The sequence below is a fragment of the Artemia franciscana genome, chromosome 7 (assembly GCF_032884065.1).
Source record: "Artemia franciscana chromosome 7, ASM3288406v1, whole genome shotgun sequence".
In the NCBI taxonomy this organism is placed as follows: Eukaryota; Metazoa; Arthropoda; class Branchiopoda; order Anostraca; family Artemiidae; genus Artemia; species Artemia franciscana.
Window position 1 is genome coordinate 48,324,473 of NC_088869.1, and position 23,302 is coordinate 48,347,774.

Below are 23,302 nucleotides of genomic sequence, written 5' to 3' on the forward strand. Positions count from 1 at the left end.
TTTTTGCTTTGACGGTGACGTCATTCAAGATATTTAAGACATATGTTCACGTAGAAATCTATTAATGTTTAAGTTTACAATGACTGATGAACTTACCATGGCAAAAGGCGATGAAGATGCTCAAAGAGTCTATGCCAAAAAACGTGCTGCTGATAGAGAAAGTCAGAAAAGAAAGCGTGCCGAGGAACTACCAGAGCAACGCGAAAGCAGACTTGCTGCTAAAAGAGAAAGTGAAAAAAGAAGGCGTGCCGAGGAATCAAAAGAACAGCAAGGAAACAGGCTTGAGGCTGATAGAGAAAGAAAGAACAGAAAGCGTGCCGAGGAATCAAAAGAACAGCAAGGAAACAGGCTTGAGGCTGATAGAGAAAGAAAGAACAGAAAGCGTGCCGAGGAACTACCAGAGCAACGCGGAAGCAGACTTGCTGCTAAAAGAGAAAGTGAAAAAAGAAGGCGTGCCGAGGAATTAACAAGAACAGCAAGAAATCAGGCTTGCTGCTGATAGAGAAAGTAAGAAAAGAAAGCGTGCCGAGGAATCACAAGAACAGCAAGAAATCAGGCTTGCTGCTGATAGAGAAAGTAAGAAAAGAAAGCGTGCCGAGGAATCAGAGCAACCTGAAAGTTATCGCCTGGCATTCAGGTACAACCCAGTCGATGATTATAGCTTGAGTAGATGTGTTCAAATCGGGACAATGTCTAAAATTTGTCCCTATTGCAAGGCCTTGAAATTCAATGGTGAAACAATGGGAATGTGTTGCGCCTCAGGAAAAGTTAAACTTCCTCTATTGGCTGCACCACCAGAGCCATTGAAGACTTTCCTTACTGGAACTACGTCAGAATCTAAGCGTTTTTTGTCAAAAATCAGAAAATACAACTCATGTTTCCAAATGACGTCGTTTGGAGCCCAAATCGAAAATCCAGATCAATTTATGTCTACTTTCAAAGTAAAAGGGCAAATTTATCATAGAGCAGGGTCCCTTCTACCATTCTCAGGCGAGAATCGTAAATTTTTACAATTGTACTTCATCAGTGATAGAAATTCTGAATTGAATGCACGTTGCGAAATTTCTCCCAACGTTGAAAGGACAATCGTTTCCCAATTGCAACATCTTTTCCACGAAAATAATAATTTAGTGCGTCCGTTCAAAACAGCCATCGATTTGATGCCTACTGATACGCATAAAATTGTTATTTCCGCTGACAAAACGCCTCCTGGCCAACATGTGCGTAGATACAATGCTCCAACTATCGACGAAGTGGCAATCGTTATGGTCGGTGATCAGTTTTTACCTCGAGATATTATTCTTCATAAGCGAAACGCTCAGTTGTTAAGAATTGCTGAAACTCATCGATGCTACGATGCCCTACAATATCCTATCATTTTTTGGGATGGAGCCGACGGCTATCACTTTAATATTAAATTGATGAATCCAGCCACTAACAAAGAAATGAATAAGAAATGCAGTGCAATGCATTATTATTCCTATAGACTAATGATTCGGCAGGATGAAGAAAATTATATTTTAAAATGCCGTGAATTGTTTCACCAATTCGTCGTTGATATGTATGCTAAAATTGAATCAGAACGTTTGCTATATATCCGCCTGAATCAGACCAAGCTCCGCTCTGAACAATACATTCATTTGCGAGATGCAGTTATAAATGACGGTAATACCCTCAAAGGGTCGGTAAACCTGACAATCTATTTATACGCACAGACAATGGGACAGCGAAGACTGTTGTATATTCACAAGTTTTACGTAGTTAATTTGTATTGTATCTATCTATCTATCTATCTATATAAAAACGAGTTGTGTGTGTGCATGTTTGTTTGTTTGTAAAAAGAGCGTTTGCATATGACGTCATTATTAGTACATACGGCTTTGTATATGGACAGACAATGGGAAAGCCAAGAATGTTGTATATTCGCAATTTTTACGTAGTTTGAAACACATATATAAATCTATCTATATTCACAGGTGGGACACAGGGACACAACTACAATGGCGCGTAACTAATATGGCGCCTAACGACTTACGCGCGCGGGGGGGCTTGGGGGGGGCGCGAAGGGGAGACTGTTGGGGTGGCGCGAAGCGCCACCCCAACAGCTAGTATATCTATCTATATATATAAAAATAAGTTGTCTGTCTGTGGATGTGTGGATGTGTCAGGTGACGTCACCTGAAAAAACTGGATCAGGTGACGTCAAAACTGAAAAAACTAAAAAAGGCAAAAACTACAAAAAAAACTAAAAACTAATAAAAAAAAATAAAAAAGCTAAAAAACTAAAAAAACTATAAAGGTAAAAACCAATAAAAAACTAAAAAGGCAAAAACTACAAAAAAAAACTAAAAACTAATAAAAAAAGTAAAAAAGCTAAAAAACTAAAAAAACTAAAAAAACTAAAAAAAGGTAAAAAACTAAAAAAAATAAAAAAAAAAAAAAAACTAAAAAAAAGGAAAAAACTGAAAAATAAGCTAAAATAAAGGTAAAAACCAATAAAAAACTAAAAAAAAAAGGAAAAAACTAATAAATGACGACACTCAAAGAGAAAAAAAAGGCAAAAACTACAAAAAAAACTAAAAACTAATAAAAAAAATAAAAAAGCTAAAAAACTAAAAAAACTAAAAAAAGGCAAAAACTACAAAAAAAACTAAAAACTAATAAAAAAGCTAAAAAACTAAAAAAACTAAAAAAAAAGGCAAAAACTACAAAAAAACTAAAAACTAATAAAAAAAATAAAAAAGCTAAAAAACTAAAAAAACTAAAAAAAGGTAAAAAACTAAAAAAACTAAAAACTAAAAAAAAACTAAAAAAGGTAAAAACTAAAAGAACTAAAAAAGAAAAAAATAAATGACGACACTCAAAGAGAAAGCGACCAGGACAAAAGGAATGTTCGATTAGCAATCAACAAAGCACCGGGACACAGGGAGTATAAATGACGACCAGGACAAAACTAAAAAATCTAAAAATCTAAATAAACTAAAAAAGAAAAAAAAAGGAAAAAAATAAAGGAGAAAAACAAAACTAAAAAACGAATGTATATACAGACCGGTACACCGGGATACAAATGACGACCGGGACACAGGGAATATAAATGACGACCGGGACACAGGGACACAACTACAACGGGGACACCGGGGGAAACAGGGGGATATAAATGACGACCGGGACAAAAAAACTAAAAAGAAAAAAAAACTAAAAACTAATAAAAAAACTAAAAAATCTAAAAATCTAAATAAGCTAAAAAAGAAAAAAAAAGGAAAAAAATAAAGGAGAAAAACAAAACTAAAAAACGAATGTATATACAGACCGGGACACCGGGATACAAATGACGACCGGGACCCGGGACACAGGGAATATAAATGACGACCGGGACACAGGGACACAACTACAACGGGGACACCGGGGGAAACAGGGGGATGTAAATGACGACCGGGACACCGGGACAGGGAATGGTCGATTAGCAATCACCATCAACAAAGCTCAAGGGCAATCATTAGAATCATGAGGTATAGATCTGAATACAGATTGTTTTCCCATGGACCATTATATGTTGCATGTTCAAGAGTCGGTAAACCTGACAATCTATTTATATGCAAAGACAATGGGACAGCAAAGAATGTTGTATATTCGCAAGTTTTACGTAGTTAAAACCATATATATATATCTATCTATATTCACAGGTGGGACATAGGGACACAACTACAATGGCGCGTAACTATTATGGCGCGTAACGACTTACGCGCGCGGGGGGGCTTGGGGGGGGCGCGAAGCGCCCCCACCAACTAGGTGTTGGGGTGGCGCGAAGCGCCACCCCAACAGCTAGTATATATATATATATATATGTCTCTATTTCTCTTTCCTTTTTCTCTTTTTTTTTTCGTTATCAAAGCGCCCTGTCCTCCAAAAGTAGAATTGTGAAGTTTAGTTTAGAGAGTTTCTTTGCATGCAAATTGTGTATTAAAGTGTATATTTTACTCCAGTTGCGTCTTCCTTTAAGTTTTGTGTAATTTTGAGGAGGGGGAGGGGGAGACTGACAGAAATAGGGAAATTGATATAATATGTTTAGATTTGTTGCTGTCCCCAGTTGGAATACAGATTAAACCCTTTTTTTCCCTCACTGAAAAATTTCTTAAATTTTGACTTTCTATTTGCCTACATAATGGGGAAGTAAATAAATTGTAAGTACTTTTATGCTCTAAGGGGTACTTCCAATTCCCTTAATGAAGACATCACAAAAGAGCTGTTTAAATAGCTACTAAATGTCTTCATAGGAAACCCAAAGACACTACTTTGGTTGACTGAGAAGGGGGAGGGAGAATGAACAGAAAATTTTTAGAATTTTGGTGGTAAAAATTAGAAGTTTTATACAGGGTGAGATGCTAGAGTTGTTCTCAATATTGTGTTAACATAAAGCACCTTAATGCTTATGATTTTGTAATGGCGGTTGAAAATTCTGACAAAGAAAACAACGTAAGCTGTGATCGTGTTTAATCCTTGTTTGGTAATCTTTTGTTAATTATAGGTCACCCTATTAATGCTCCCTCTAATGTTGGAGAACATTGGAAGTCCCCCGATTTGCCTTCAGCCAACTGTCTCATCGCTTGTCAGAATGGTGTTTTTCAGGTTTACGCCAGTGAAGATGATCTAAATGGCAATAAACCGGTGGAATATGATTTTATTGGCCTTGAAACCTTTATAACTGATATGCAGCTTCTTTGTGTAATGATTGCTAACGGACCTCTGTAAGTCAATGCTCTATAAATATAAACCTAAATACGAGTTGAAATCGCTAAATATTGGAAAAAATAACCCAGCGGTGTACGAGGGAGAAAGAAAAGGGTTTTCAATTCGTGTCCCACTCCAAAATCACAAGATTCATTACGAGTTCCTTTGTATCTTCTTGTATTTTATTACGATTTACTTGTTTTACTTTTTGCAAATCTTTACAGCATAACTAGTTCCATATCGTTATTATTGTTATTACTACTATTAGTATCACTTCCAACATGTAACCTTCTTGGATAGTGAAACAACCAACCCTTGTTAGCTTTACTGGGCTAAATAGCCCATGTTACCATTTTTTTTTCAGGCCAGAATAGCAATGCCAAAATATTTTGGGCTGAGAACTTCTTCATTGAAACCTTAATTCTCTTTTAGTACCCTTTGTCATGATCATATTTGAATAATCTTATTCAGTAAAATCTTGTATTTTGAGTAAATAGCATCATGAAATTTTGTGTTCTCGGTTTTTGAAAGAAAAAGAATAAGTCAAAGCCAAAAAAGAAATAAATAGATTGGAAGGAGTTGTGAAAATACTCTATAACACTGTCTTTGAAATCTTTCTGGCTACTATGCCAGGATTCAAATTGGTGGTAATTTAAATTTGTAATACTAAACTCTGGGACAGCATTTTCTGCTCATAGACTAATGAGTTACACTCAGATGGAGTGACAACTCTGACCTTATGAGCCTCCTTGAACAGAGTCTGGTATTGATGTAATGTAATTATTTTGCTGTAAAGACTTGAGCAGGGAGGCTCAAAACCTTGCCGGACCACTTAGCTGTATTACTGCTTGGACCTCCTACTGTCAATTTGATATGAATGTTGGTTTCAAATATTATTTTAAACGCAAGACTGATAAGGTGACTTCTTTTATTTTTTTTAGTTTTTTTTAGTTTTTCTTTTTGGTTTAAAATAGCTTTATCTTTCCAAATTCTTTAGCATCTTTTATTTTCAAATTATTTAAAGATGTGGATTCAACTTTTTATGGAAAAACAAAATGAATTTCTTTTATGTGCCCTTTTCTGTTGTTCCATTTTGAGAAATGAAAAACTGAACAGTTATTGTGGTTCGTGGAAATGTCCAACGTAGCGTTTCCTGGGCCACTTCATGGTGTCTTCTACTTTGTGGCAATCTCGGTGTAGAATTGCTTTGAAGACCAACCGATTTTATTCCCTCGGCAGAATTTCCAAACTGATTTCTTCTGTGACTAGTCACGTTTAATTTATTAAATGTCGAACAGATTTCCAGATTTTGTTATCAATTATATATATGCTAGCTTTCTGCTATGCTAGAATTCTGCTGTGAGTAGTCTCGTTCAATTTATTAAAAGTTGAACAGATTTCCAGCTTTTTTTAAATCAAAGGTATATACTATTTTCTACTTGTTCTGTTAAACTGATTCAAACTGATTTCTCAAACGGATTTTCAAACTGATTTCTGCTTCGTGCAGTCTCTTTAAGTTAATTAAATATCGAACAGATTTCCATCTTTTGTTATCCAATTTATATATTAGCTTCTGTTTGTTCTTTCAAACTGATTTCTAAAACAAATTTTCAAACTGATTTCTGCTGTGATTAGTCTCGTTTAATTTATTAAAAGTCGAACAGATTCCCAGCTTTTGTTGTCAAATATATATACTAGCTTCTGCTTGTTCTTTCAAACTGATTTCTCAAAACAAAAATTAAACTGATTTCTGCTGTGATTAGTTTCGTTTAATTTATTAAAAGTCGAACAGATTTCCAGCTTTTGTTATCAAATATATATACTAGCTTCTTCTTGTTCTTTCAAACGGATTTCTCAAACGGATTTTCAAACTGATTTCTGCTCTGAGCCGTCTCGTTTAAATTATTAAATATTGAACAGATTTCCAGCTTTTGTTATCAAATATATATACTAGTTTCTGCTTGTTCTTTCAAACTAATTCAAACCGATTTCTCAAACAAATTTTTGAACTGATTTCTGCTCTGTGCGGCCTCCTTTAATTTATTAAAAATCGAACAGATTTCCAGCTTTTGTCATCAAATATATATACTAGCTTGTGCTTGTTCTTTCAAACTGATTTCTGCCGTGAGCAGTCTCGTTTAATTTGTTAAAAATCGAACAGATTTCCAGCTTTTGTTATCAAATATATATACTAGCTTGTGCTTGTTCTTTCAAACTGATTTCTGCTGTGAGTAGTCTCGTTTAATTTATTAAAAGTCGAACAGATTTCCAGCTTTTGTTATCAAATATACATACTAGTTTCTGCTTGTTCTTTAAAACCGATTCAAATTGATTTCTCAAACAGACTTTCAAATGATTACTGGTCTGAGCAGTCTCCTTTAATTTATTAAAAATCGACAGGTTTCCAGCTTTTGTTATCAAATATATATACTAGCTTCTGCTTGTTCTTTCGAACTGATTCAAACTGATTCCTCAAACAGATTTTCAAACCGATTTCTGCCGTGAGCAGTCTCGTTTAATTTATTAAAAATCGAACAGATTTCCAGCTTTTGTTATGAAATATATATACTAGCTTCTGCTTGTTCTTTCAAACTGATTTCTCAAATGGATTTTCGAACTGATTGCTGCTGTGAGTAGTCTCTTTTAATTTATTAAAAATCGACAGGTTTCCAGCTTTTGTTATCAAATATATATACTAGCTTCTGCTTGTTCTTTCAAACTGATTTCTCAAATGGATTTTCAAACTGATTTCTACTGTGATCAGTCTCGTTTAATTTATTAAAAATCGAACAGATTTTCAGCTTTTGTTATCAAATATACATACTAGCTTCTGCTTGTTCTTTAAAACCGATTCAAATTGATTTTTCAAACAGACTTTCAAACTGATTGCTGCTGTGAGTAGTCTCTTTTAATTTATTAAAAATCGACAGGTTTCCAGCTTTTGTTATCAAATATATATACTAGCTTGTGATTCAAATTGATTTCTCAAACAGACTTTCAAACTGATTACTGCTCTGAGCAGTCTCCTTTAATTTATTAAAAATCGACCAGGTTTCCAGCTTTTGTTATCAAATATATATACTAGCTTCTTCTTGTTCTTTCAAACTGATTTCTCAAATGGATTTTCAAACTGATTTCTGCTGTGAGCAGTCTTGTTTAATTTATTAAAAGTCGAACAGATTTCCAGCTTTTGTCATCAAATATATATACTAGCTTGTGCTTGTTCTTTCAAACTGATATCTCAATCAGATTTTCAAACTGATTTCTGCCGTGAGCAGTCTCGTTTAATTTATTAAAAATCGAACAGATTTCCAGCTTTTTTTTAATCAAATATATATACTAGCTTCTGCCTGTTCTTTCAAACTGATTTCTCAAATGGATTTTCAAACTGATTTCTGCTGTGAGCAGTCTTGTTTAATTTATTAAAAGTCGAACAGATTTCCAGCTTTTGTCATCAAATATATATACTAGCTTGTGCTTGTTCTTTCAAACTGATTTCTCAAACAAATTTTCAAACTGATTTCTGCTGTGAGTAGTCTCGTTTAATTTATTAAAAGTCGAACAGATTTTCAGCTTATCAAATGTACACACTTGCTTCTGCTTGTTCTTTAAAACCGATTTAAATCGATTTATCAAACAAACTTTCAAACTGATTACTGCTCTGAGCAGTCTCCTTTAATTTATTAATAATCGAACAGGTTTCCAGCTTTTGTTATCAAATATATATACTAGATTCTGCTTGTTCTTTCGAACTGGTTCAAACAGATTTTCAAACTGACTTCTGCTGTGAGCAGTCTCGTTTGATTTATTAAAAATCTATTTTTGTACAAAAATAACTAAGAAACCAAAACGAGGATGATTTTCAGCCATTGAAGAATACATAAAACTCCTTTCCATGAAATTTTACTGCAAAAAACTATTTAGCTTGAAAAAAAAATGTGTGAACTTCTTTGTCAATCACCATTCGCTTAGTTCTCCAAAAGGAGGAAATAAAGGGGAGATATGGGTAATATGAAATCCAGAGCTAGTATTCATTTTCTTTTACTTGTTTTCAAATTAAATATAAAACATTTGAATTCATATCCTTAGTCTTAGATATAAAATGAATAATAAAAAAAAAAAAAAATTAAGACCGAAATTGACATGTCTTAGAAAGCGCTGAATCCTAGTAATGACCTTTAAATTCTTTTCCTTTTTTTACAATTGTTTTGTATGCCATGTTTCCTTATTTAGCACTTACTATTAAAAGGATTGATCTTCCGTAATTTAAAGCATATTTAATTAATCATTTTATAGGAAGTCATTTTGCTACCGCCGTTTAACGTTTTTGAAACACAAATACCACATGCATGAACTACTAAATGAACACCAAGAAGTGTCAGAACAAAAATCTGTACCACATAGAGATTTTTATAACATCCGAAAGGTTAGTTTCCTTTTTTGCTTTTTCTGTCTTTCGTTTTTCGTTGGTTTTTTTCTGCAAATTTAGCTCTAAACCCTGTTGTACTGCTAATCTCGTTTACAAAAAAAAAATATAAGAATAAAAATTCTTGTGATTTACTTATTTTTTATTTAGTACTTCCTATCAGAAGGGTTAGTCATCCGTAATTCACAGCATAATTTACATGACTAAGCTTCCTTATTCCTGAAAGTTAATAAAATATAATAAAAAGTAAATTCAAAATTTGTAGAAGCACTGGATGGTTTTTAAAGTATTATGAAACATAATGCAAATAGATTGCTCAAGAGAAAGAGCTTATGCAAAAACAAATATTTGCATAGTAAATGGGTAATAATAACATAAGAAACAGGCTGATGCAAAGATAAACTAGACCTACGTTTCCTGAGCAACGTGAAGTGTTGCGGCAACCTTTGTCCGGCTTCGCCGAGTAAAGTGTTGCGAGAGCAACACTTTGGTTTTGTTTCTTTGCTATCGGTTAAACGTTGAAGTTGTCAGCCTATCGAACCTATCGAAACGTTATGCTCAAAGAAATACGCGATCAGTAATCACTTGATCAAAGGCTATTCCTCATCGTTGAAAAAACAAAAATAACAAAAGAATATCGAAAGAAGGGACTAAATTGACTTTGCAGCCAGTTGAACTCTATCCTTTTCGATCGTAGACATCGTGACGGATCAAGACTTGGAACAATATCTTATGTAATCTAGTTGCTATTATAAAGCTATCCGTAACTTTTCAGGATCAAAATACCATAGATGACACTCTACTAATTATTACGAAACTGCCTCGTTGTTTTACGTTATCGTTTGTAACCGTTGCCTAAACACTTAATTCTAGGTTACAGAGAGAAGGGTAGGCTACACCAACTAGCAAAAGTTACAAACCGCTCTTCACTAAAGAGGATTGTAGCCTAATAGACGATTATTACTCACAAGTCCCCTACATGTCTTACCACTGGAACCAACTCGGTCTTATCATCAAATACACTGGAAACAAATAATAGGTACACCAAATAGCAAAATTTGCAAACCCTTCACTGCCGAAGATGATTATGAGCTAACAGCCGACCTTTCCTTACAAATCCCCTACATGTCTCGCAATTGGTATCGGCTTATTTTTGGTTTCAGTGTGTACCCTGCTACTGAAGTTGTCAACCCCTTGAAACTTTCAAACTAGTATATCTCATAAAGGAATTTTTGTATCAAAAAATGGATGACATATACTTCGATCAGCTCATCAAGAGCTATCAATTGCCGTCGAAAAAAAAAATCTGTCTGTATTAGTTCAAAAGTTGATTTTTTTTGCCGTAGGCCAACTTTCTAACGTCACCACTTAGAAATGAGCAAAGGATAAGCTCCAATTTCTTTAGCAATGACAGAACTTTTAAAGTTTAAGAGGTACATCTGATTACATTTCTTTACCTCAGACCCAAGTCCGAAAAAACAAATGATAAACCCAGCCAAAATCGCGACAGCACTTTCGGACCCATGGGAAAATGCCGCTTTTTTGCTTCTGTAAATTTTTCTATTTATCACTCAAAGAAGATATATTGGCTGTGGGGCCGGGTAACTGCCGCATATATTTAACACTTATAGATTTTAGTTCATCTTCAATTTGAAAGTGGTGCCTGCCTGCTTGCCTGCTAGAACGAAGCTTTCCACTCGAAAGCAGAAACATGGTTTGATGTAACGAAAGCTTGGCTGCACAACTTCAGATACTCCTCTCTGACATAGGCTACATAACTCCACTTCACTTCGCACACCATAGGCACTGGCTCGTGGACAAGCAACAACCATCCTTTTTGGCCCCAGGCAAGAGTTCTGCGGAGCTTTCCAAAATGTAATGTCATATTCATCAATCCGGCTTGAGGTCTACACTTTCCTTAAAAACCGCACAGGTTAGACCCTTACCAGTTTTCAGGAATAAGCCGCCATCGGCGGCATAGGAAAAAAAAACGGGACAAAATCAAAGTAATGCTCTCGCAACACAATTAAATTAAGATCTATTGAAAACGATTTTAATTGAATAAGAATTTGCTGAAAGTGCAGGTTGAGAGGCTTAGCCTTATTCAGTTTTGCCAAAAATCTAAGCTAGGTTTTTATTTGGCCCATGATTTCCCTCTTAGATATTCGCAGAGCTACGGTTTCTTAGTACTTATAAGAAAAAGCTCCCTCCGCCACATCATTTCCCCCATTGCCCCTCCCGCAACAAAAATTTGAAATGTGAGACTGTTTTTTTAATATATTAACAGGTCTATCGAGAGGGCGGACCTTGGGGCACAAATAACTTTTGACTAGGCCCCTAGGGGACTTTCGGTGGACCATCATAATTCAGCCAACAGAGTTCAGTCATGGTAGGGTTGTAGACAACGTCAACGGCTTCAGTACGTGAATGGAATGCTACCTTGCCTCAGCTAAAGAGTGTCTTCTTCACCAAGGATAATCTGCAGTAGGGTGATAAAGCACTTCAATTTCTGCCGTATAGGATTTTCTCATTTGAGTTTTTCTCTTCAGGCCGAAAAATGTATTAGTATTATTTTTTCTTTAATTTGTTGTTGCTCTCCTACGATTTCATGGTATCATAACTCCTGAATAAAACTAAATAATACGAAGACAATAGTTATTATGCAAAATGTTTCCTAGCTCTACGTTTTGTTTGTTATAAGATTCTGCTTGGGTATTTCCCAAGCTGTACTATTAAGTTATTATAAAGGTTAATCATTAAGGGGCTACGGTTTTTAGTATTCTGAAACGATGGAAGGATAAAAATTTTGAATTAAGACTAAAGACTAAGAAAACTTCTCAATCTAGGTTAATTCCAAATATTCAGTTTTGTTAGTCTCAACACTTGTTGAAAGAGGGCTTAGTTAGTTATAAAATCTAGTTTCTCTTAAACTGTGAAACGGACTGGGAGGCACCCAAGCATCATTTTCTCCATTTTGCTTCTGTGGCCTAGCGTGGTATTGGACAAAACTCCAAGATACCCACTTTAACCAAAAGTTATGCTAAATCTTCGAAATCTCTCTTTGGCCTTTCTGGTGTCAGGGAGTCTAAACAATGGGAAATATGTTTTTGAATCGTGAGGCTTCATGCATACCTTTAGAAGGAATTTATGTTGTTGAAATGACCATCATTCCAGTGCTGATAATTTATAGGAGTTGCATTGCCTAACGGCTCAACCCCTCCCCTCCATACTCTACACTGTCCCATTCTTTTAGAATTGTTCTACCTCGTTTGAGTCTGGATAACTCAGGCAGCATCAGGCATTGGCAGTGACATTTGGCGTCGACACTCATGCTTTATGTACGCTTTAGTTAAAAAAAAATTTAATGCTGGTTACACCTTCTCTCAGTGTTGATTATGTTAGGATTGGTAATTTGCTAGTTAGATCGTCACAGGCTGAGCGTCTTGACCCTGAGCCAACATCTTTTCTATAGATGTGCTGAACTCTTTTGAATCAGCATCATTCAGGGGAAAGAAAACTTAGAACTTGCTGTCATCTAATGCTCTTTATTGTGTATTGACTATACGGTAGATACGACTCAGTAAACTGACCTATTCAACTCCGTTGAACCAATAATCATAACTCAAAATTGCATGGTCGTTTTTAGAAAGCAGTTTATACAGTAAAAACAGACTCCATAAGAAATAAACTATTTTATTTCTATTCATATCAACTAATACCTGTTTCTTTAATTTTGTCTTCGTATTCATGGGAATCTCTGTTCGATTTAAATTTGCGCCTTTATTTATTTACTTTTTTTTGGTTCTTTGATTTTGAATTGTTCATTCATAGGAGTTAAAGTTCGATTTCTCGCACTGTATAAGTGTATTTTTGCTTATTTTAAGACTTACTATTTTTCATTGCCTTTCGTTCAAAAGCTGATTGAAAAAGAGCAGCCCTACCAGCTACAAGCTGGTTACCAATGTACTGCAAATATTTCAGATATTTAGTAATGTAAGAGAGTATATTACTGGAAAAAATTGGTTGAATTATGATATCTGAGATCCCGCTATATTACGCAGATTTTGCCATGGGAGCTACTACTCACGAATTTCTACCGTCTCAACTAGCTACATATTTGGAATTTGGAACCATTAACAATTTTTTATCCTACCAAACTCTCGAAATTAAAAGTTTTCAAATACCATGAACATCAAAGTAAAAACATTTTTTACCAGGGCCCATCTTAGGTCCATTCATATCTGAAATTTGCGATTTTCATGTAGTTAGTATTGCCACGTTGAGAAGTGAAAACGAATAATCAGAACTAATTAATATAAGCTGTGTGGTGCCATATGTTTTTAGCTTATTTAGTATGATTTTTACTCGCATTTCTGTTTTATGATCTGGTGCCTGCTACTACCAAAAAGTGCATAATTTTATGTGGAGGTCCTTTTCATCAAAAATTGAATTCTCAATTGGTCTGGTCCTAATTTTTTTTAAATGTATATGATTTCGGACGTTTCCACTAAACCCAGTCCAACAATTATGTTTCATTTTCTTTGTTCTTAGTAGCCTGCTTTAATTTTGTATAACCTCAGGATATACAGGGTGACAAGCACTTTGATCACCGCTGTTAATGAAGCAAAGAAAATAGCCAATTAGTAAAATCTGCAATAAGTAATCTAATAGGCCTTTAGGAGAAATGCCTATTGAAATCCCTTTTGCCCTTATGACAGGAACAGTTCATTTTTTACATTATACAAGTATATTTTTGCCAAAGTGCTAATAAAAACTGCTTACAAGTCAAATGTACTTTTAGGTTGATACACATATTCACGCTGCATCGTGCATGAACCACAAACATATGCTACGTTTTATGAAAAAAAGATTGCGTGTGGAAGGAAATCGAATTGTACAAGTTGACAAACATGGCAAACCAATGACGTTGAAGCAAGTTTTTGATGATCTGAATTTAACTCCTTATGACTTGACTGTTGACATGTTGGATATGCATTGTGTAAGTTATCCTTACTTCCATCTTTTTCTTTTGTAGCTGTATAATTTGATGTTACGCTTTTTTCGTATCTGCTAGTAACCCATATCAAAATTTAGTAAGTTTCTGTGGTATGAGAGCTCTAGTATAAAAAGAAGAATGTTCTAATGCTTGTAGCAGAAAGTGACTTCATGTCGTATTATCCTAAATTTAATTTCTTTGTAATTTTTTTTTTTTATCTCGGTTGTCCAAAGTCAAACCATAGCTGCTAAGTTGCATGAATAATTCTACTACTATTGACAAGTCATCTCAGCATCAAGATACCGGAGGCCAAGATAGCTGCACAAGAACATAATCTGTCTCAATTTATTCTATCTCCATTCTTTACCCCCTCGCATGAAGTTATAATGTCTTTTAATTTTTCCTAATGATCTCATCCTATATCATTCTGGGATAACCTGCTTTCCGTTTGGCCCTAGATGGATGGACAAAAAGCACAATCTTTGGCAATATGTCATCTTTCATCTGTAAAAAGTGACCTAGCCATCTTAACTCGGTCTCAGCAAAGAAGTTTCATTTGTGTTCTGAAAGTTTCACAAGGTAGAAGCTTAAAAGATAATTACATAGAGCAAAAAATCCTAGAAATAGCACATTCTTAAAGGCTAATTTAATTATATAATCTTTTTCCCTACAAGATTCTTTTTAAGCCCTTTCAGTACATGATGTAGAATGGCTGGTGGCTCGTGAAAATTCTTTAGATTTTTTTGCCAAAAAATAGTCTTTGAAACTCATGTGGTGCCAGCTTTCCCCTTCCTTTGCATGAAAGATAAGACATCTATTCAAAAAAAAATTGCTATCACTAGCTGCGAAAGGCCGAATTTGACTTTTGAGGTCAAGGTCGGGGTCTGGTCTCTCTCCTTTGCATATGAAACGGTGCTACAAAGCACTGAAATAAATACTATCCTTTAAACTTTGTCAACTGACAAAATATCGTATACTGCCATTTATTGACGAATGAATGACTAGAATCAGAGACAAACTATAATTCACGTTGCATTCAATTTAGTGCGGTAAAGGGGTGCATCTTTTTTTTCTTTTATGTAGCTCTTTTTCTTGTGTTTTCGTTTCATAAATGATTTTCTTTTCTATGATGAAAAACGAAACGCTGGAAAACTTTCAAAAAAAGATGATTAAGACATATGATTTGTCACATTCATTTCGATTTATGATGTACATGAACTTGTCTTTGGGCAACTTGACAATTATTTTTGACAGTTTTGTTGATACTGGTTAAAGCTAATCACCAACTATTGTCATTCAAATGTCGTAAATATAGGGTAGGTCAAACTCGTTTAGTCTTTCAAACTTGTGACGTTAAAAAACCTGATTGATTGCTAAATGGTTCACGCAACAAGTCTGAGTCTTTGATATGAGTGTTTTTGCCACAAGGGAGGGTGGATAGAAGTAAGACATGAGAAATACTTTTAAAGCCACAATTTTTTTTCCTTTTTGCAGTTCAGACTGTTCTTACTCTCATTCCCCTCTCCTCTAATTCGTAAACAAAAAAAAGGTCCAGCCGAGCTATGGATGGTTCATAGGGCGTCGAATTGACGTTTCAATATTTACATTGAAATATTTATATTGATTGTATATTCTTATAAATAATATATTTATTTATATTTATATATTATTATATTTATATATAAATATATTTATTTATATACTAAATAATAGACCTGCACATGGAAGGTATGAAAGAAAGAAATCTATCTTCTATACATCTGCGTAATTTCGGTATTTCAATTGGGGTGGGCAAGAGGGGGTCCCCATCTGGGGGGTCTATGGTTATGGAATACCGTTAATAGGAAGGAGGATTCGGTGAGCCCCCTGATTTTTGAAAACTCAAAGTTAATTTAAATGTACCTTTTAACCTAATACAATTTTACGTTTTGGGAAAAAATGGACCTGGCAACTTGTAGGTTCACAAAATAAATAATAATATCTTCCAAATTTTTGGGAAGGCAACTGCCCCTCTTGTTACCCTCTCCTCAATGGTACCTGTGCTTCTGGATTCACTTGATTGTCCTACCCCAGAAAATTGGAGATAAGATGCTTAAATGGCACTTCTCTAGGTACCCATCCCACAAAAAAACTTCATACCCTGACATTCTTACGCCATGGCCCGGGATTGTATGTAAGCTGATTTTAGAAAATCAAAAGATTCCTAAAAAAAGGGTGCACCATATATAATGTGTAGCCTGGTTATCAAACAGTTCGTGGTAACGAACTGTAGTAAGGAGCGACCCGTCTCAATAGTAACCAAAACTCTAAAAAATGGAATTTTGATACCAATAGCTACATCAAAAGAATCGCATTTTAATGCTAATTTTAAATATATAACTTTCATTTAATCTTACCTATCAAAAGTTACGAGCCTGAGAAAATTTGTCTTATTTTAGAAAATAGGGAGAAACACCCCCTAAAAGTCATAGAATCTTAACGAAACTCACACCATCAGATTCAGCGTGTCAGAGAACCCTATTGTAGAAGTTTCAAGCTCCTATCTACAAAAATGTGGAATTTTGTATTTTTTGCCAGAAGGCAGATCACGGATGCGTGTTTATTTGTTTGTTTGTTTTTTTTTTTTTCCAGGGGTGATCAGTGACAGATTTAAGTGACAGTGTACCTAGACCCCCTCCCACGCTAATTATTTTCCCAAAGTCAACGGATCAACATTCTGAGATAGCCATTTTATTCAACGCAGTCGAAAAACCTAATAACTATGTCTTTGGGGACGACTTACTCCCCCACAGTCCCAGTGGGAGGGGCTACAAGTTACAAACTTTGACAAGTGCTTTCATATAGCAATGTTTTTTGGGAAGTGTACATACATTTTCAGGGTGATTTTTTGGTTGGGGGGGGTTGAGAAGAGGGGCATATGTTGGGGGAACTTTCCATCGAGGAATTTGTCATGGGGGAAGAAAATTTCCATAAAGGGAGCGTTGGATTTTCTAGCATTATTTAAAAAAAAACAAGAAAAAATAAATATAATAAAAAATTTTCACCTGGAAGTAAAAAGCAGCATTAAAACTTAAAACGAACAGAAATTATTACGCATATGAGGGGCTTACCTCCTCCTGATACCTCGCTCTTTACGCTAAAGTATTTTTAGTAATTTCAACTATTTATTCTACGGCTTTTGTGATTCAGGGGTCATTCTTAATGAATTGGGACAAAATTTAAGCTTTAGTGTAAAGAGCGAGGTACTGACGAGGGGGTGAACCCCTCATATATGTAATAAAAACATTAGAATACAAAAGATCGTTACGTAAGCTATTTTATTAGTTACGTATATCTTTTGCTAATAAAACCATTCGTAAAAAATTTAAAGTTCTAGTTGGCTTTTTAAGTAAGGAAAAAATCGGAGGGCAACTAGGCTTCCTCCCCCGCTCCCTTTTTTCTCAAAATCATTCGATCAAAACTATGAGAAAGCCATTTAGCTAAAAAAAAAATAAATATGCCAATTTCGTTTTAATTATTCCTCTGCGGAGAGCCAAAGTCAAAACATGCATTTATTCACAAACGCTCCGAAATTAAATAAAAAACAAGTTTTTTAACTGAAAGTAAGGAGCGACATTAAAATTTAAAACAAACAGAAATTACTTCGTATATGAAAGGGGCTGCTTCCTCATCAACGCCCCACTCTTTACGCTAAAGTTTTTATTGTTTTAAAAAGAAGAGTTGAGAGAAAGGGTCAAACTTTAGCGTAAAGAGCGGGGTGTTGATGAGGAAGCAGCCCCTTTCACATACGAAGTAATTTCTGTTCGTTTTAAGTTTTAATGTCGCTCCTTACTTTCAGTTGAAAAACTTGTTTTTTTTATTTTATCAATTAGGAATGCCGGCATAATATCAAAAAGATCATTTTCAATTTATCTGTGCTCAAAACACATTGTTTCTTATTAGTTTTCGTGTGAATCGTAACTTCAAATGTCTATTACTTCAAAGAGTGTTGATGTCTCATTTTTTGTGCTTGTTTGCTCGAGTATTTAAAATGCATGAAAGCTGATTCGTTAGAAAATTCAAAAAATAGTTTGGCTTCTTGTATCATTGAAGAATATCGTTTCTTGCTCTCCAATAGATGATAATTTCTCTTGTATCCTCTTGATATCTTCTTGTACTAGAAACGTTACGACTATTGAACTCTTACGACATTTGGTAATAGGAGACGACGAATTGTTTATCAATGAATCATAAATACGTAAATAGTTTCTTCCATAAATAACAACAATTCGTTACATAATTGAACATAATACCGTCTCTAAAAAGCTTCTTATCTTTAATCTAAATTATTATTATTGTATTTTTTTTTAGGGCAGAAATACTTTTCATCGTTTCGACAAGTTCAATGCTAAGTATAATCCAGTTGGTGAGAGTAGGCTGCGAGAAATTTTTCTTAAAACTGATAACTACATGGAGGGCGAATATTTTGGAAGCATTATCAAGGTATGTATATTCTCACAGGCATTTCACTATTGTGCTGAAGTTGATATAAACCTTTCTTTAATGTCAAGAAATAATGTCTTGATGTAAAGACTTTCCAATTCTTAGAAGGTCATAACTATTTTTCACTAGAATCGACAGAAAATTTTTCTTTTTGGAATTCCAAAGTAAGGTTTATGTTTTCTCGAAATGGTGTCTAAATAAATTTTGTGATTTGTTTGTTGTACCGATGTTTTCGCTGCTGTATTTTCAGGCGGGTGTAATTAATCATTCAACACTGTCTAAGAACATTTTGCAATGTAATATTGAGACACAGAAATAGCCAATGCTATTCCCAGGTCTGCTTTGGCAAGCTAATTGGCTTTTTTGTCCTTTCGTTGTACTCACGGAGCTGAAAGTCCGAAATTATCTATCTATGGAGTAGCCCGTCGAGCATGGTGGCTATCTAAAAAAAGGAATTCTTGGAAAATACCCCTGGGGAAAATCCCCGTGCAGAAAACTGCTTCTCCGCGGAAAGACCCACCTGTGGTAAGTTCCTGCAGGAACATTTCCCCCCAGAGAAAATGCCCCTTCTCCCGTGTTAGCAACGGTCGTATTTTTAAATGTAAGAGTATTTGAAAATTTGTCTTTGAGGACAATACTCCCCCTCCTCCGACCGGAAAATACTCCTTCGACAATTTCCCTTCGTTCGGAATCGAGACCATAAATGCAAAAACACAATAATGCACTGAATTGATAAACACACACATCGATGTTTTTCAAACGTCATACTTTCCATAGTAGAGTTAATCCCAGACTCAATAAAATTACCCCTTACCTTATATTTGTGTAAATTACAGTTTATTTTGATCGGATATGAAAAGATTTGAAGAAGATAATGTCGATCAAATTCATTTTAATGTGGAAGATTCCCCCCACCCCACCCCCCGGTGGGGGGGGAATTCCCTCCCTGAAAAATTTTCCCCACGTGTAAAATGATGATAGTATTCTTAAATTTAAAAATATTAGATCGAATACCAAATTAACAAAACTGATGGATACCAAATTTGGAGAATTTAGTGATTAAGAGATTTTCTAATTCTGAAAGTGTATTAGATGATAACCCATAATAAACTAAGCTGGTAATTGAACATCCAGAAAATGTGAGTAATATGACCGAAAGGGACTACCCATTATTTGTAGTTAGAAGCCTCTAATTTCAATCAGTGCGAAAAGTATTAAAATGGCCTTAAAGGAGGGCTGTATGCCTGAAATGCAAGAGCGCACTCAAACACCTCTTAAAATGTATTGGCGCTCGGATGGACAATGCAGTAATGCATCCAGGATATAATCGAGACATCCATTCGATTATATAGTCAGGTCAGTGCCGGTCCCAGTTTTAAGAAATTATTGATTGATAGCTATTCCTCTCTTTGCAAAGTTTGTGACAGAAGCTGCTTAGATAATAAATAATATGAGCTCTTATTTGTCCTAGGGATTTTTTCTTATTTAACGGGGCCTAAAACTACAGAAAATATACTCTTTTTTCTTTTTTTGTAGAATAGCTTCCAAAACTTCATTTTGGCCACACTCCATAATAACTGATCCACAAATTGCTTGCTTCTTTTTTTCAATTCAAAGAACTCGCTTGTACTGTTACAATGTCATCGATTATGTGTGAATTACATGATGATCTCTCTGTAGAAATTTTTTATTCCAAAAGAGCCATAAATTTAAAACAAACCGACCTAGTTTGTGGCAACAAAAGTCACAAGAAAGGATTTAAATTGTTTAGGCTATATATTTTAGATATAGTTTGTCGTATCTGTGTTTCTCTAATAAAGGAAGCAGGTAGTGTATTCATTTTCTTACCAAGAGGCAAAAAAAGCAAAGACTTAAAACTCCAATCAGCAGACAGCTTACTGTCAAATGGCTTGTCAGTGGCAACTGTCAGTGGCAACTCCCCAGAGTTGCCACTGGTCCAAGAAAAAGTCACTACGATTGTAAACGTACTATAAACGTACGAAAAACCGTGCTTTCGATTGAATTTTTCTACAGAAAATGTCAAACTGATTTTCTGGTTTTCAAGGGCTTGTAATAAATCATTTTAATATTTCCTTGTGAGAGGATTTCAATTGTAGCTGATTTGCCTTCGTCTTAAAAAAACAGCGCGTGTAAAGTAGTGGTCGTAGAATTTTCTAAAATTAATATAAAATTAACTAGGACATCAGCTGATGTGGCAAGTGGCATCATTAGATGCTCATTGTAAAAAGTTGGGTTCTTGAAATATACCTTTTAAGCATAAGTGGAAAGTATTTTGTTGTCTAAAGATTCGTGTTTATCACCAGAGTTTCCTTGTCCTTCGTCCCTTATCACTTACTTTTACCTTTTAAATCGTCGTTTTATAATTTCTGTGTTGTGCATTCTGTTAGAATTTATTAATCATTTTTGTCAGCTTTCCATTCTTTTTAATTCTAGCATGCATGACTGGGCGTCAGAATGGGGTGAACCCCTGGATGTCACAGCCCCTTCTAGAAGACTTAAAATCTCAGATTTTGGAAGAGCACTATGATTTTAGAAAAAAAATTTAAGCCTCCTCCACCCACCCATTGAAACATCTCTGTGGGCACGATTGTTAAGTAAATGTTTCTTTTTAGGAAGTGATGTCTGATTTGGAGGAATCCAAGTATCAGAATGCGGAGTTAAGAATATCTATCTATGGAAAGTCGATCGAGGAATGGGACAAAGTTGCTCGTTGGGCTGTCAAGTGGAATGTCTATTCAGATAATGTTGTTTGGTTGATTCAAATGCCTAGACTTTAGTAAGTTGGGTTTGAAAAAAATATTATTTTTCTTACGTTTGTTATAAGATTGCATGTTGATGGTGATTAGACGAATTTTTTATACTTTTTTCCATCTTGCTATAAAAAGGATTTATTAATAACACTAATAAATAACATGAAAAACACAATAAATAACATAAGAAAATAAATAACATAAAGATAACAATAAATAACATAAAAGGCAGGTTCTTTACAGTAACATCAAATTATGAATAATATTATTGGAATATGGTTTGCTTTAAGGGAAATGAGAACTTCTTAGGAGGTGTAAAGAGATTTGAATAGATTGGGATGGAAGAGGAGCGTGCGTAGCTGTGTTGGCCTCAGGTGGCTTGGAGCTGTGATGAGTTGTTAGTAGTATTAGTAATGTGGTTTGCTAATATATTTTTCTCTAGCAATGCCATTCATTGTTACAATATGAGCTGGAATAGTAATATTAGAATGCCAATAACGTCCTCAGCATATTGGGGATTCTCTTTTCTGGCCCAGGGTATCAATAATTGGTCCAAAATTCCGAATATATTATTTAACAAATAATAAAAAACAAAATGTGTTCTGTTATGTATGATCCTGAGTTGCTCTCCAGATCAGATCTTTTAGACGGTTTTAGGTAAATTTAAGTGTTGCGGTTTTTTATGGCACTTGGTATTAACCAAGTGACATATAGCAATCGCAAATTCTGTCGGTCCCGGTTTTGCTACTTTAGGCACTTCCAGGTAAGCTACAACGATGAAATTTGGCAGGCGTATCAGGGACCGGACCAGATTAAATTAGAAATAGTCTTTTTCCCGATTTGACAATCTGGGGGGGGGGGGCGTTAATTCGGGAAAATTAGAAAAAATTAGGTATTTTTAACTTACGAACGAGTGATCAGATCTCAATGAAATTTGATATTTAGAAGGATATCGTGTCTCAAAGCTCTTATTTTAAATTCTGACTGGATCTGGTGACATCGGGGGGGGGGGAGGGGGGAAACCTAAAATCTTGGAAAACACTTAGAGTGCAGGGATCGGGATGAAACTTGGTGGTAAAAATAAGCACAAGTCCTAGATACATGATTGACATAACCGGAACGGATCCTATCTGTTTGGGTTAGTTGGGGGGAGGGGTTAATTCTGAAAAATAAAAAAAATGAGGTATTTCTAACTTACGAACAGGTGATTGGGTCTCAATAAAATTTAATATTTAGAAGGATATCATATCTCGGAGCTCTTATTTTAAATCCCGACGAGATCTGGTGACATTGGGGAGGGAGTTGGGAGGGGGAAACCTAAAACTTAGAAAACACTTAGAGTGGAGGGATCAGGATGAAATTTGGTGGGGAAGATAAGCACAAGTCCTAGATACATGATTGACATAACCAGAACGGATCTGCTCTCTTTGGGGTAGTTGGGGGGGGGGTTAATTCTGAAAAACTAGAAAAAATGAGGTATTTTTAACTTACAAACCGGTGATCGGATCTTAATGATATTTGATGTTTAGAAGGATATTGTGTCTCAGAGCTCTTATTTTAAATCCCGACCAGATCTGGTGACATTGGGGGGGGGGGGGAATTGGGAGGGGGAAACCTAAAACTTGGAAAACACTTAGAGTGGAGGGATCGGGATGAAACTTAACCACAAGTCCTAGATACATGATTGACATAACCGGAACGGATCCGCTCTGTTTGGGGTAGTTGGGGGGGGGGGTTAGTTCCGAAAAATTAGAAAAAATAAGGTATTTTTAACTTACGAACGGGTGATCGGATCTTAATGAAATTTGATATTTAGAAGGATATCGTGTCTCAAAGCTCTTATTTTAAATCCCGACCGGATCTGGTGACATTGGGGGGGGGGCTGGGAGGGGGAAATCT

The 23,302-nt window shown here is 35.2% G+C and overlaps 1 protein-coding gene across 5 annotated transcripts in view; it reads left to right on the forward strand.

Annotated features, from left to right (window-relative positions):
- The window catches only part of LOC136029397 (AMP deaminase 2-like), a 121,745-nt gene that overhangs the window by 71,890 nt on the left and 26,553 nt on the right, over positions 1 to 23,302 (forward strand). For all 5 annotated transcript variants that reach the window (XM_065707746.1, XM_065707747.1, XM_065707744.1 and 2 more), the window contains 5 exons: positions 4,526 to 4,745; positions 9,025 to 9,154; positions 13,956 to 14,153; positions 18,501 to 18,632; positions 21,266 to 21,429. In XM_065707746.1, the coding sequence (XP_065563818.1) occupies positions 4,526 to 4,745; positions 9,025 to 9,154; positions 13,956 to 14,153; positions 18,501 to 18,632; positions 21,266 to 21,429 (844 nt within the window). The remainder of the gene's footprint in view (positions 1 to 4,525; positions 4,746 to 9,024; positions 9,155 to 13,955; positions 14,154 to 18,500; positions 18,633 to 21,265; positions 21,430 to 23,302) is intronic.